At 37.7% G+C, this 15,131-nt stretch overlaps 1 protein-coding gene across 5 annotated transcripts in view; it reads right to left on the reverse strand.

Moving 5' to 3' along the window:
* The window catches only part of LOC122138691 (cell adhesion molecule 2-like), a 405,589-nt gene that overhangs the window by 15,246 nt on the left and 375,212 nt on the right, over positions 1-15,131 (reverse strand). For 4 of the 5 annotated variants that reach the window (XM_042732490.1, XM_042732491.1, XM_042732493.1 and 1 more), the window contains 4 exons: positions 6,434-6,595; positions 5,872-5,962; positions 4,707-4,885; positions 53-163 (listed from right to left, as the gene is read on the reverse strand). In XM_042732490.1, the coding sequence (XP_042588424.1) occupies positions 53-163; positions 4,707-4,885; positions 5,872-5,962; positions 6,434-6,595 (543 nt within the window). The remainder of the gene's footprint in view (positions 1-52; positions 164-4,706; positions 4,886-5,871; positions 5,963-6,433; positions 6,596-15,131) is intronic. The other variant, XM_042732494.1, reaches the window with a different exon arrangement.

The following is a 15,131-nucleotide window of genomic DNA, read 5'->3' on the forward strand; positions in this document are numbered from 1 at the left end:
TGTGAGGGAGACTAGGAGGAAAAAGAGGAAGGGCAGTGGGGTTGTACAGTACCTCTGTTACCGGTGACAGCAGAATTGAGATGCTTGGAGTCTAAGGGACCTGTAGTGTCTGGGAGGGTGGGTGCAGGGGAAGTTGTGGATGGGGACGATGTGGTGGGGGCATCTGTTGTACGTGACAAACAACAATGACAACAAACATGTAAACAAAAAAGGACGGATAAAAGACAAAACAACAATGACAAGGGGAAGAAAACATTCCTATTACAGTGGAACAAATGAAACACAATAGTTGTCATGCTGACAGAATGCAAATAAAAACTGAATAGGTTTAATTTAACAATACAGACATGAATAAATTATTAAAATAAACAACATGTACAGTCCAGCTGACATTCCAGAAATGTATGCTTTTCTTTATGATGTTTATGGATAATGGGTTTGGTGTGTTTATAATATATCAAACCATTCACGACGGAAGCAAAGTGACAGTTTTGCTCACAAAATGGTAGGAAAAAGCAAGCCGCATACAGGGAGAAAAGCATCAATATTTGATGAACTATCAAAAGCGGTCTGCACAGCCGACATGCTGGAGAAAATATGGAGAACAATCACCATAACAAGCCATTTGTTCCTGATCATATATCTTTATATCAGGGCAGTTCAGAGCTCAATGTCAGTGCATCTTTAAAAATATAAATGAGCTAATCAATTGGTGTTTTCTTTGACAGGAGATCAAGAGTTAAGTTAACATGTTAACATGCTTTTTTTTTGCCCTGTTAGCATGCTTTTTTTAAAACAGCATTTAGTTTTACACTTGTAACGGTTAACCCTCACTAGATGGGTAAAATGATTTAGGGTAGGGTGACAGACCAGATCAAAACTGTAAAAAAATATGAAAAAATACTGCACAGACAGCTCAAATGCCAACTATTACAAAATAAAGGAAATGGAAAAAATATAATTTTTTAAATAAAATATTTATTAGAGCATGACAGAAAATCATAGTGGATAATGATTATTTATTGTTCAAACTCTATGTTAAATATTACATAAATTTATGCTGATAATGCATTATCATCTTTGTCGAATGGAGTCAGGATCCATCCATGAATGTTGTTTCATTGTGTAGAGGGGGCCAAGTTAAAATGTTCTTACGCAAAAGCAAAGTTCATACCAATCTATTTTAATTTCATACAATTTCAAGGTGCAGTTTAAATTGAGTGATTTAATGCTTTTAAAAACAGCAGGTATCATTCAAGGCTCTTGAACGTGATTCTGGTTCCACAATCAGCTTAATGCTGGCAGCCGCTTTGCATGCATAAAGCATGTTTAGCACAATGATAAGGACACGAGAGGAGAGTTGGGCTCAAGTTGATAAGCTAAATCACTAGTCTGCTTTCACACTAATGGACTCAAGCAGACAAGCAGAGTAATGCAACTGATAGCTCAAAACTGCACAGCAGCTACCAGCTCTGGCTAACTAGAAATTAGACAGACCACAGGTTTCAGAAGCTGACATTAGTAAACAGCAGTTCATGGCTAGATTTTTAAATCCTCTGTGGATAATGTGAGTGGTTCCTGACCATGCAAAACTTAGATGCTGCTTAGTCTCGCATAGCAAGACCTTCAGACTGACGGCTGAATGTCTGGAAACCATGGCAGCTTACACTGCCCAAGGCCCGCCCATGAGGCTGTTTGACTGACATGTCAAACAACCAATCACAGTTAGTTTTGTTCATCATCAAGTTTCGGGGCGTGGAAATGTCGCCACAATAACAGACCGATGTATAAAACTCTCTGACATATTTTAAGGATTCTGTGCCGTGAACTTTAAATATTTTACATACTTTTGAGAATCTAGCGTTTAGTTGATCCTGATAAGCACCCGTCGTCACAGTTGCGTCATGGCATCTTTGTTTCCAGGCAGAATGTTAAAGAATGTGACACACACGTCTCCCGGAAATCCTATATAATTCAACCAATCTGATGACGACTTCGAAACTTGTGAAGTGTTTCCACTTTTGTGTGCTGTATGAATCAGACGTTCAGCCAACAGTCTGAGACTAGGCGTTGCTAGGCGGTTACTAAGGTATTTTGAGTATTTTTTAGTGTGTTGGGGGTTTCCTTATTGGCTTTGTTTCAAGCGGGTTTACTGTCCAATCAAGCAGAAAAGTAATAGCAATCCCTATAATTTTAGTATTATAAAGGGTTTGTTGATATTCCTAGGTTATGAATTTCAACAAATGCTCTGAGTAACAGCAATAGTAATAGTGTTTGCTTTATCAAACACCACTACTGATGGCTGGAGCCGTGGGAGTTTTTGAAAAGGATCAAATGGGATATATTTTGGGTTTCAAAAGTACATTATTCAAAATGAATTTAGTATTGAATTAATAAAATATTTCTTTTTTGAAAGTTACTGTATTTTACACATAACAGAAGATTCCCGCCCAGGGATATGAAGGAACACTTCAACCAAACAGAAAAATTAGCAAAAACCTTTATTGTTATCATTGTTCTAATAATAATATCCTGTGCGAAAACAGTTGATAATTTTCTCAAGAGCAAGACATTTTGCACAAGATTTTCCTTTTACAAGATTTTAACTAATACAAGGTAATTTCTTGAATAATTTCTTTGTAGGTGGCATTGTTGTAAGCAAATCTCTGTATGGTGGAAGTGTTTGAGTAATGTTGGGGATGTAAATTTTTTTTTTTTATATACTAGATTACTATGCAGAGAATACAAATAAACCATTCATTGGCTGATTTTTCCAAAAAGTCTCTGTTGCTATCAAAACATTGCTGTTTTTGTTTGATCATCCGGCCAGCCCAGCATAGCAACACTACCTCAACTAATAGAGTGAATCGGTTTGACCAACCAATAATAGACAGCGAAGGAGTGGAGGTGTTTGGGAAACTTTTAAAAACATTCATTATTTTTTTGTTTGATGAACTAGCCATGCAGAAATTCACCTGAAACCCCCCCTGCTATTAACAGAAATTGTTCTCATTTTAAAGTGCAGCTTATGGAACTAGAACTAGATCAGATCATGAGATTTTGGCTTTGATTTGAGTTGGGGGTTTCAGAGATTTATTAAAGTGTTCAAACCTGTTCAAACAGTCTAGATACTATTGGCCTGCTCTAATATCTTATTTAAATGTCATGGCCCAATTTTAATTAACGGTGAGATTTGAATAATAATATTGACTATACTTCTCACTCAAGTACCCCACTGACATGGCAGCCCTCTGCCTAGAATATAAAGCGATTGGCTGCATATTGAACAGGTAATATTGCGTTTTCAATGGGCACAATACAAAGTAGGTGATCTGATGAAGGACAGTGACCATTATATTGCTCCAGGTTCTGCGCTAATCACTGTTGGAAGGACAGCATCATGTTTTGCCATTTAAAAAGACAGTAATGAATTCAGACATGGTGCTTTATATTTGTGACACCCAATTAGCTTTTTATTCCTACAGAGAAGGTGTCAGTATTATAGTATCAACATCATTAAGAGCTTTGGTTCTCCTTGTTGTTATAGTGTTCTGACATTTCAATGAGCCACTGGCTGGAGCCCTACACTGCACCATAACGGCTAATTAAATCTTCTTAAGACGCCCTGTGGGAGGATACAAAAGCTGAGATAGAAGGAGAAAGCGAGAGAAAAGAAACTTCTCGAACTGAGAGGTGGAGAAAGAGTTTTGGAGGGATTTAGTGTCAAGAAGGCAGAGGAACAAGAAGCAGGGGGGCTGGAGAGACTCTTCCACTCGATGCCCACAGTCATATCCGTTCTTAGCCTGTGAGCGTATCCGCACAGCTGCCTCTGATGAAAGCGATGGCAGATGTGGACGCAGTGTAGCCTCTGAACCTCAGGGTGTATCGAGACCCATCATGCTTTGCTGTTATGCTAAGTGGGTGAAACATTCTCTTAAACCAAGTGGGAGAAGGACAGAAAAGTGGGTTGCTGCATATGTACACATTGTTTGTGCAGGATTTATGACGCAGAGTTGATTATATGCCTTTGTAAAATTGTCACTAAATTAAAGGAATATTTCAGGCTGTCAAAATTCTGTCATCATTTATTTATAAGTTAAGATTTTCTTTTTTCTGTGCAATATAGAATAATGCTAACTTCTGCCAATATTAGGAATTAAATTAAATTAAATTAAATTAAATTAATCCATAACTTGTATGAAGTCTACTGAAACAATATGATTACTTTGTGTAATGAACGGATTGAAATGTAATGCTTTATTCACTCTCAAATCAAACCAGAATACTGGTCAATTCGCTCATAGAAAGACTAAAACAAATATGCAGTGCAAAATAAAGCTTGAAAGATTGTGTTTCCATAGATTTTTTCATAAAACGTCCAAAAACAGCTGACATTTCTGAAAATATTTTGTTTTGTGCTTTACAAAATAAACAAAGTCATACAAGTTTGGAAAAACATGAGGGTGAGTAAAGGATGACAGAATTATAATTTTTGGCTGAATTAATCATTTAAACTAGATATTTTGGATTCTTCAGGCCAGCAGTAATTTCAAGGCATTTCATCTTTCAAAGGCTTTAAAATAACATGATGGTTATAAGCAGGGTAGAAATGTAGGTTTAATTAGCTATGCAGATGCTTTCCAAGAGAGCAGCAAGAACTGTGTTAGCTTTAAGAGACATGTTAATGTAATCTGTCTGTCACTCACCTTTAACAACCAGCTTATATTCAGCATGGCTGGTTCCAAGGTGATTGGTAGCTTCACAGCGGTAGGTGCCGTTGTCTGTTTTGTTCAGTGCCATGAAGGTGAGCTCTCTTCCTTCAACAATCACCCGGTCCAGGTCTGGCAGCTCTCCTCCGTCTTTAGTCCAGAGTACTGGGTCTGGCCTGATGAAACATTGATTTTTAGCTTCTAATTAAAAACATAATTAAGTTTCTTTTCAGTGATGGGATACTTGCCTATAAAGGTCATATCACATATTTTTCTTCCAATAATTAGATTGTATTTATATATTTTTATCATTATTTAGTTTTTAAATATTCCCTTCTTCAGTAACAATCTTTGGCGCATTTGGCACAAGGATGTGCAGAGCTGTTGGTGCTACTCGCAGCCTGTTTGGCAACCTTGGTTTTGCTTCCTGATTATTACATCACTGTGACTGGGAAGACTGAGTATCTGTACACCGAACAGGCATTGTTGGCATGGATATGAGTGATAATTTGTTTGCATGAATTCAGATGTATTCATATATTGGAATATTATGGAAATACAGAGTAAGCCATTTTTGCAGCTTAACTGTCCACAAACTTTTACAGTGAAAAGTACTGAAGGGTTGGAGTTCTGAAAGTTACAGTATGCTTTCCTAGTACAATGAAGACTCTTCACAAAAGATCGCCTTTCCTTGATCTTAAAAGATCAAGGAAAATTGGATCCCTTATGATATGACCCCTTTAATTCTAAAATCAATGGAAAGACAACACAGCAAAAAGTTACAGCAAAGGCTTTGAAAATGCAAAGACATTTTGAGAGACTTTGGCTTAAAACTAAGACATTTTTGATTATCCAAGTTTATCAAAGATTTCTCAGCCTTTTTCTTTGGGAATATTAGAAAACACTGGCCTTATTTTAGCTATAGTTGTACCAATGGCTAAGCTTCTTAATGTTGTTTTCCGTGTGAATTTATGGTTATATATTCATAGCTGCTTAATTTCAACAGAATCACATTTATGAGTCATCACATTAATGCAAGCATGTGGTTATAAGCCGCTAGCCACAGGCCTGCCCACAGGGCAATTTCTCCTTGGTGCAACTTCCTAAAGCTCTTTGCAAACATTATAATTCAGTGAGATGCTGATAAATTGTGGATGCTTACGATGGGTTTCCATGGGGTACACATTCCAGTTTGAGGTACTGCCCCTCCAGTGGGGCTGGTATGGAGTGTTTGATCTCTACATAGGGAGCATCTATGAAAGAGAGACAAACAAAGAAATATTGTTTCAGACAGCAGCATCCAAGCGGAGGAATGACACTCGATAGAGATCAAAAGGTAAATGATGTGATGTGTTGCTCAGGCCCAAATGCTCCACTGCATCTCAGTAGATTGATTAAATGTCAACACTTCAAAGAGAAACTCTAACGTGTAAATGATTTTTGTCTGTAATTATTGCATAATCTTTGCATCACAACACCATATTTCAGAATTAAATGTTGCCAAAATAACTTTTCAAAGTAACTTTAATAAGTCATTGAAAACCCAATGAAATCAAATTCAAGTCTAGTTTTAGCTTCATTTTGATCAGTTTCTTAAAAAACAGTTCAACTCATTGCTTAGTAAAAGACTTCAAGCTGTTTCACATTTGTATATTTAGGTTTATGGTTTATAGTAAGCAATATAGTTTTCACCATCATGGGATCTTGGTTTGAGTTGTACTCACAGTGGACTTCCAAAACCTGTGTTGTCTCTTCATGGGTGGCAGTTAGGGCCATGTGGTCCACTCTACAAGTGTAGGCCACACCGTCATCATGCCGGTTCACCTGGAGCTGCAGGGAACTCTTCACTGTGAAGGTCTTGCCACTGGCATTCACCTCTTTGGCACCTAAAAGAGGCAATAAGAAAAGCATAACAAAGATAAAACATGTTTGTCATGTGTTTCAGAGTCTCACATAAATTACAGTCAAAGTTACAGTGAGAACTTGACGTATTGTGAAACACAGGGGTTCAGAAAGATGCACCACTCTTTTTTAAGACTTTATCTTTCAATAGAAAACTTTAGTTATGTGAAGACAGAGTTGAGTTGCATTCATTATTTCCACCCACTGACGCACATCACTGTGTTTGGAATGCTCTTGAATCCTGCCTCTATCTTTCCTCACATCCACAACTGGATAAAACTGGTAAAAGTAAAACTTGAAATCTTATCTGACTCACTCAAAGTCAAAAATATTGATCCAGTTCTTGTTTTTTGCATTTAACTGAGCTGAATTCACATGGCAAATGAAGCACGAGTTACTTTTTGTAATTGCGGCAGGTTCATTTCATCAGTTTACAAAGTAAATCCTCACTGAATGTTAATTAATTTAGCCTACATTTTCTTCTATAGAATTAGGGTTGATGTATAGCGTTGCACATGAGCCATTTATCAGAGTAAAACAGCTCTCCTTACTCCTCTCTGAAAACTCCATTAGTTGAACAACAGATTGTGTTTTGTTTTGTTTGTTTCAATGTGTTAATGGCTCCTGCGTTTACAGGCTTATGCTGCACACGCCGCTGTCTAGTAGCACTTACAATACAAATCCAGGGCAATTAATCCACTGCATCTCAATGAGCTTTACAAATACTACAATTGCTCATCAAAAAGGATATTATTGCATCTTTAAGAGTGTAAATTACTACTTTACTTTTGTCAAACCGGTGTTGAAACAAATGTGAGTGCAACACGAAAACATCATTTTATCCAACAACAGAACGTTAATGAGAATGTAAAATCCAGCAAACTCTTTACATCGAATCACCATATTAAACCCTCTTAGAAGAAACAGTTCTATCGAGTTTAAATGGGTTCTATAACTCGCATAAAATTTGGAATCTCTAGAAGTTTCCATATGCAGTTAAAGATCTACATAGAACCTTTCAAAACACAGGATCAAAACATTTTAGGGATGTTTTTCTATAGGCCAGGATGCATAAACTACCTAATTTACATCATAATTTAATTTACTTTTAAATCTTTAAAGTGTAATTTCAACTGTGTGGTTCCTAAAAAACAAAAAAAGTAAAAAAAAAAGGAGCACCATGCAAATCGACTGAGTTTGTAGATTCAACAATAGACTCATGAAAGACTTCACTCCTTTCATAACCTTCAGACTCAGGTTCAATCGTAAGGTACGAATCCACACAGTTTTTGGCTATACGAATCATTTTATTCTTTCTCTCTTTCTATTTGCTCCCCCTCACTTTCTCTGCTCCCTGAATCAGTCTTGCTATCACTGCCAAGCTGTCAATCAGCTTCCTCTGGGGGTGTCACCACCCGCTCAGGAGCATCTGAGCATGCAGAAGATATCATTTAGGAACCTGAACACACACGCGCACACTCACACATATATACATGCAGAGAGGAAGGTACAGTTCTATGGTATTCTTACTCTTGGGATGCTTATGGGATGCAGAGAAGAGGTTGGGGGTAAATTTTTATTCCGGATATCCAACAAACAAACAAACAAACAGACTGTTAGTCTGTTCACAAGAGCGTTCAGATGAATAACACTTTGTATGGCTGCGAACGGAGCGAGAAAACTTTCATTTGAGAGTAGACAAACACTTTCAGCAATTAGATGTGGAAGTGGAAAGTCTGTTCCACCCCATGGTTAGATCCTGTGAAGATTCCCAGCATGACTTAGAAGTTTCTTTAGATCAACTTCAGCACATGATACAGTTGGAACAACTCAGTAGCAAATGGTGGTCTTCTGAAATGAGAAGTCCCTTTGCTGTGTTTGGGATTTTTAGTAAATTCACCTTCCTGTTAATTTAAATAATTATGCGGTTTCCTAGTTGAAAGCTTATGGGACCCCATTTACTTTACACTATCATCAAGCAAACAATATTATAACAAGTCTGATCAGTATAATTTAGTTTAAATTACTTTACTGGCGTGACTGTGTATATAAAATCTTTTTTTTTTTTTTTTTTTAACCAGTGGGAAAATACTTCCATGTCAGTTGGTTCTAATAAATACTATCAGAACCAACAACATAAAAAGTAAACTGCATATTTTGTGTAGATCTTATTTGATACTGCTGATATTTTTTTTTATCTTTTTTTTAAACCTATTATTAATAGTCACTTTATTATTATTAACAGGCAAACATAACTTGCACATAGTCGCACCTTTAATTTACCTGAGCTGCTTTTTCGCTAAAAATATCTCACTCTAAGTTTCCAGTTTAGGGTTATTATTTTGTCCATTTCAACCAGTTTGACCCATTTCGATTTGCAGACCAATTGTGAAAATGATAGACAGCCATTATTACATTGTTACCCTGTCACACACCTTCTCTCACGTGACTTTTCACCTGAATTTTGCCACCCCCCCCACACTCATGCAACACTTTAGGATCTCAACAAAATGAGAATAAGAACATCATCTGCTTTCTACTGATTTGATTGCCTAAATCTATTATGCCCATTCACCTACATCATCTATTTATTCATCTGCTCATCCATTCATTCAACAATCCTTCCATCCTGGAGAAAAAAAAGCAGCATAATGAGGGTTCGTCGGCAATGTCTACTTCTATTGTCCCTCTCAGTAAGTGAGTGAGTGTGTGAGAGGGGAGAGATTTGCCAGCAGACAGAATTGAAATTAAGGTCAGCATGTTTTACATTAATATTTATGAAGGCAAACCAGTAATAGAAACATTATCACAGACGCACACTCACCAGTGCACACACACAAGCTTTCATTTAATGGACACAACAACATTAAAACTGTATCTAATCTTCATTACACACACATCAGCACGTGTAATTACATACATAGTTGGATGCAATTTAATGTGACTCAATTTAATGTGAAATATTGCTAATTTTCGGATTTGAGGCTGAACGTTGCGCTCCTTCTGGAACCGGAATGCTTTCCTGGAACTCTGCGATAGCTACGGCATATGGCGAGCCCAGAGAGCAGCCGAGAACAGGAAAGAATAAAACGTGGGGTGAGATTAGCATTTCATTTCAGCTGTGAGCAGTTCTGAATTCAAATGCTGTTTTCCACGTAAAAGGGAGGTATTTAGAACAACAGGAGGCACAAAGGTGTGCAGCTCATCTCCGCCACCTCTACCCCATTTTGCAAGCCCATTAGCGAGTGCGCAAGAGGGATATAAAAAGAGAGAATGAAAAAGATAGAGATAGAGGGGGAGAGAGAGCAAAAGCGTTCTTTATCCGATCACCGTGAACTGCTCTCAGGCTAAACACAGTGGTCATTCCTAGTGGATGGAAGGATATTTATGTGTGTATTTGACTGAAGTTGGCTGTCGGCTGCGTGTTTGCATGGTGAGAGCTTAAATTCGAGGCAGCGGTTTCAAATTTCCTCACAAAAATTGTCAGTTTGTGTTTATTTATGCGGCATAATCTTCTGCCTGTGGTGAGAGACTCAGGAGTTTCTCCACACGTGAGTGGAGCTCTGCAGAGAGCGACTGAACGCCCATCTCATCTATCTACCGCTAATCCTAATGTCCCAGAGACATGAGAAACGATAACGACAACATTATTTCAACAAACACCCCCCAATCCACAAGCAGGATCACTATAAATATCAGTTACTCATACCGCACGGCCCTCCGCCATGGCTCACTGTTCAAATATCTTTCATAAATGGTCAGTGTGGGTGTCAATGTAAAAGCTCCTTCTGGTGCCGTGCAATTTTATCTCTCTAATCCACACAAACAGTCTCCCTGCTGGCAGTTCTTTCACTAGGGTCAAATACGCTAGACTGAGATGGGATTTGTAGATGCGATTGTCTGAGCCTGGTTGGAATTAATGATTTTGTTCTGACACACACACACACACACACACACACACACACACACACACACACACACACACACACACACACACACACACACACACACACACACACACACACACACACACACATTGTCTGACTGCTAACAGTGTGATGATATCACCTCCTCTAGGACGCAACTGCACATTCACAGAATAAGCCGTTTTATCAGTGTTACTATAGACTCGCCACAGGTGGCACAGACACACTGGTAGGCACAAGCCATGCCCACACCAGGTTTTGCCCCGCCCACAAGAATCTGTTAACAGCTTGGGGTGTGTTTCCCAAATCCATTGTTATCCAACTGTTGTCGCAGTTCTGTTGTTACTGAAAGTTTGACGATTCTGCGTTTCCTGAAACCATACTTTCAAAGAATATTCACAAACAGCAAGGCAAATTTGTGTGGTTGGAACTACAGCTTTTGACTTGGAGTGTTGTTTCCCAAAAGCATCGTTAGCCAACTATGGTCAAAATTCTGACGTTACTAACAACGTTACCAACTCAACGATTCTGCGTTTCCCAAAACCATAATTTCGAAGAATATTTGCACACAGCATTGCGGACTTTTGTGGTTGGAACTACAGCTGTGTGTTTCCCAAAAGCATTGCTAACCAAGTAAGGTTGCAAGTTCCTTCTTTACTAACATAGTTCGTTAAATAAGTGAAACCATAGTTCCAGCAAGCATTCGCAAACAGCATTACAAAGCTGTGTTGCTCTTGATGTGAGGTGCATTTTCCAAAAGCATTGTTAGCCAACTATGGTTGCAAGTTAGTAATTTTACTTATTTCAACAATTCTGTTTCCTGAAACCTTAGTTCCAAAGAACATTTGCAAACTTGTATGTTTGGAACTATAGCCCTTAACTTGGGGTGTGATTCCCAAAAGCATTGTTAGCCAACTATGGTTACAAGTTTCTTCATTACTAACATAGTTCAACGAATCAGTGTTTCCTGAAACCAAAGTTCCAGCAAATATTCACAAACAGCATTACAATGTTGTGCAGTTGGAATTACAGCTCTTGACTGGCGGTGCATTTTTCCAAAAGCATTGTTAGCCAACTATAGTCGCAAGTTAGTAACGTTAGTTCAATGATTCTGTGTTTCCTGAAACTATAGTTCCAAAGAACATTTACAAACGTGTGTGTTGGAACTGCAGTTCTTGACTTAGAGTGTTGTTTCCCAAAAACATTCTTAGCCAACTATGGTCGAAATTCTGATGTTACTAACATAGTTAAACGATTCTGTGTTTCCTGAAACTACTGTATAGTTCCAATGACGAAGGTGTGACCATGTTATTACGGTTTTGAGAAACAGTCATGATTAGTATGTTCATTTCTTCGATGATGCATTGCACTACGCTGGTTAAACAACAAAAAGCGCTGTTGTACAAGAAATGCACCCCTGACAAGTAATTAAAGCTCCGCCCAGAAATCAATCAAAAGCACAGTAATCTGATATTTTTAGAGCAGGATTGACACCATCTCTGACCTTGTAATGAACCATGTCCTAGTCTCCATTAGTAAAACTGACCAACCACCACATTTTAAACCATTTTCCAGTCTGGTACATGTTTAGAATCACTTCACGGTCACCCTGCATCCTATCTTGAATTGTCTGATGTAGGCCATGTTGTGTTGATGAAATACTTCTAACAAGAAAGACTTTACCATCTGAATGACCTCTCTTTCTTCACACGTTAGAGATTAACCAGCTCGTGCGCCGCTGTGAAGTTGGACTCTGATTCGCGGCCCCCGCAGCCAGGATGAAAGAGGAAGCTTAAACAGCGAGGAGCGCTGTGTGTTCAGACTCAGCGCCCGTCGTCGGTCTCCCTGCCTATCATAAGCAGTGCTAAGAACTTCTCTCTCTCTTGTTCTGCTTTGAGCTTTTATCTAAGCATCTGGGCGTTTGTTTTCACCAGCCAGGACTAAGCTGATGTTTTGTGTGTAACTTGGTTGTAGGCACTGACCACTGTGAAACACAGACAAAGAGAGCAGCCAATGTATTTACACACAAACAACCAATATACACATAGTTTCAGTTATATGAATGTAGATTCAATCAGATGTAACATTTCCTGAAGGTTTCTGAGTGGTTGTTCGCTAGGGTGTTCTGCTGGTTGCCAGGCTGTTGCTATGTGGTTACTAAGGCAAGACACCCCAGGTAAACTAGATAAAAAATTTAACAAACAGATATCACCACGCTTACCCAGCTGATTGATTACATTAACTGCAAACATATTTTCAAGGGTTTAAGAAAAAAAAAACATTATAAAATCAGGTGAATGATATATGAACAAACCCTTCCATGAAGACCTTATAGACTAAATATAATACAGACTAAAACTGTAACATTTTGTATAAGTGCTTCTGAAATGAAGATTTTGGGTTTAGTGCATTCTGAGAAAATGCCTTTAAAGATATGTAATGCAATTGAAATCTACAGATGCAAACAGACAAAGTGCAATAAAAAAACAAAAGTGTATTTTGGATGTTGACTAGTTGACCAGTGCATGTAAATACCTGTATTGCCTTAAGAAGTGGCATAATATTACAGTAGTTCATTGTTTTGTGGCTGCTTGTGTGCTTTATTGTGTGTATATATGATGAAACCGCAAGATAAATCATCATTACATGTTGCCTTACTCTGCCATTTTGTATTCGAGCAGCAAGATGGAATGAAAGAAAGAGTTTTTAGCAGAACCCCCGGAGGAAAAAGAGGATGACGATCACTCTCGCTTTCATCTGCTCTGGAGATTTTCCTGTCGGCTAATCTGTTACATGTTCTCATAGTTCTCCTCGGGGGAGTTATCCTCCCTCAAGGAGGTCTGGGGATGGATATGCACCCTTATCATCCTGGAGGAGGAAAAGAGAAACATTGCCATAGTTCTATAGGAGCCTATTGATATCATCTTACTGCAAAAATAATGGTCTTAATCAGTATTTTTCCCCCCAGTAATAATATCTAAACATCCTTAAAACAAGATTAATTTAGAAGAAAAATTGCATTAGATAAGACTTTTATCTTCAGTTAATTTTTCTTACCCCATGGGCAAATTGGGTTTTATTCTTGTTTTGAGGTATAAACATCACAAAAACCTCATCCAACTTTGTTAGATTTATGCTTAAAACAAGAAAAACAAGAAATAATAATAATAATTTAAGATATATTTGAGGTATTTTGCTTCTCAATTAAATGTAAATTATTTTAATAAAATTTAGATTTTTTTACTGGAAAGTAAGCCAACTATATTGCAGATTTCTTTTTTTTTTGAGACTTTGGGAAGAGGGGGCTGTCAGAGGTTTGGGATGAAGGGCTGATGGAAAATGTCGTTATGGTGCATGTTTTATTCATGCTTCTGCCGAGACACAGGAGGCATTTTAAAATTCCATTTTTAATGACTATTGATTGATTGCCCTCAACATGATGTAAGAAAAAGCTGTGGGGGTAAGAAAGCTGTTGTGCACACACATTAAATACCTGTACATGTTTACATTCATATATATATATATATATATATATATATATATATATATATATATATATATATATATATATATATATATATATATATATATATATATGAAAGTATGAGTCAGTACTGTATGTTTGTGAATCTGTATGGGAGAAAGAAAGTATGTGCTTTCCATACATGTTTCCAAAATGTCATTTTGTGGCAAAAACATGGAAATAACTTGTTGTATTTATCTTGTTGTGTACTATATTTATTTGCTTGATTAGTGTCTTTGTGGGTTTTGGTTCTTTTGCTGTTGTAGACTCTAAGGACCTTTGAAATAACTGAAATCATTTGGCGAAGTGCAGGGGAGCAACTATACATTTTCTGAGGGGTATGCAAGATCAGTGTTGGCGCCCCCTGTAACCCCTAACACTAACTCCCACAGAAACTTTCTGCAACTCAATGAGCACATTACATGCACGTTCTTAAGCCGATTATGCTTAATAAGCTGAAAACACACTTGGTCATGTACATTTTTATAGGAGTAAGGTGTGGAGTAAGCATAAACCGGTCGCAACAGGTAGTTTTTTTGCCTCCTACTCCGATTTCGCATGGCATGTTAACGCAATAACCCACTTTCTGTCGGCTTATTGAAGTGCGCATGTGTGATATATATCAGGAATGCATTGTTAGTGCAGATTTAAGTGCATCTAGACCGAGCAAATGTCTTGCAGTAAAGAAAGAAGGAAATATATCACAAAAGCAGACTTTTTCATGACTCAGAAAATTATAAAAATGTCTCGTGCATCAGAAATAGAAGTGGTTCAGTCACAATGCTGTGTTTATAACGGCATGAGAGGATAATATACGAGCTGTAAGTTTCCCAACATGTTGCAAGTTGACATGTTGCAAGCTTAATTTAACACACAACTGACAAATGTATGGAATACCCGGAGTCAGATACGCAAATGATTATATTTTGACGTCACTACAGGGAAATAACCTGATTTATTTAATGAACTCATGTAAACGCAGCTTACTTGCGTTGTCAGGTTACTGATGTGCATGTAAACGGGGAAAACTATTTTTTTAACAAGCTGATATTTGTGAGTAGATGGAAGGAT

Source organism: Cyprinus carpio, chromosome B10 (assembly GCF_018340385.1).
Source record: "Cyprinus carpio isolate SPL01 chromosome B10, ASM1834038v1, whole genome shotgun sequence".
Taxonomy (NCBI): Eukaryota; Metazoa; Chordata; class Actinopteri; order Cypriniformes; family Cyprinidae; genus Cyprinus; species Cyprinus carpio.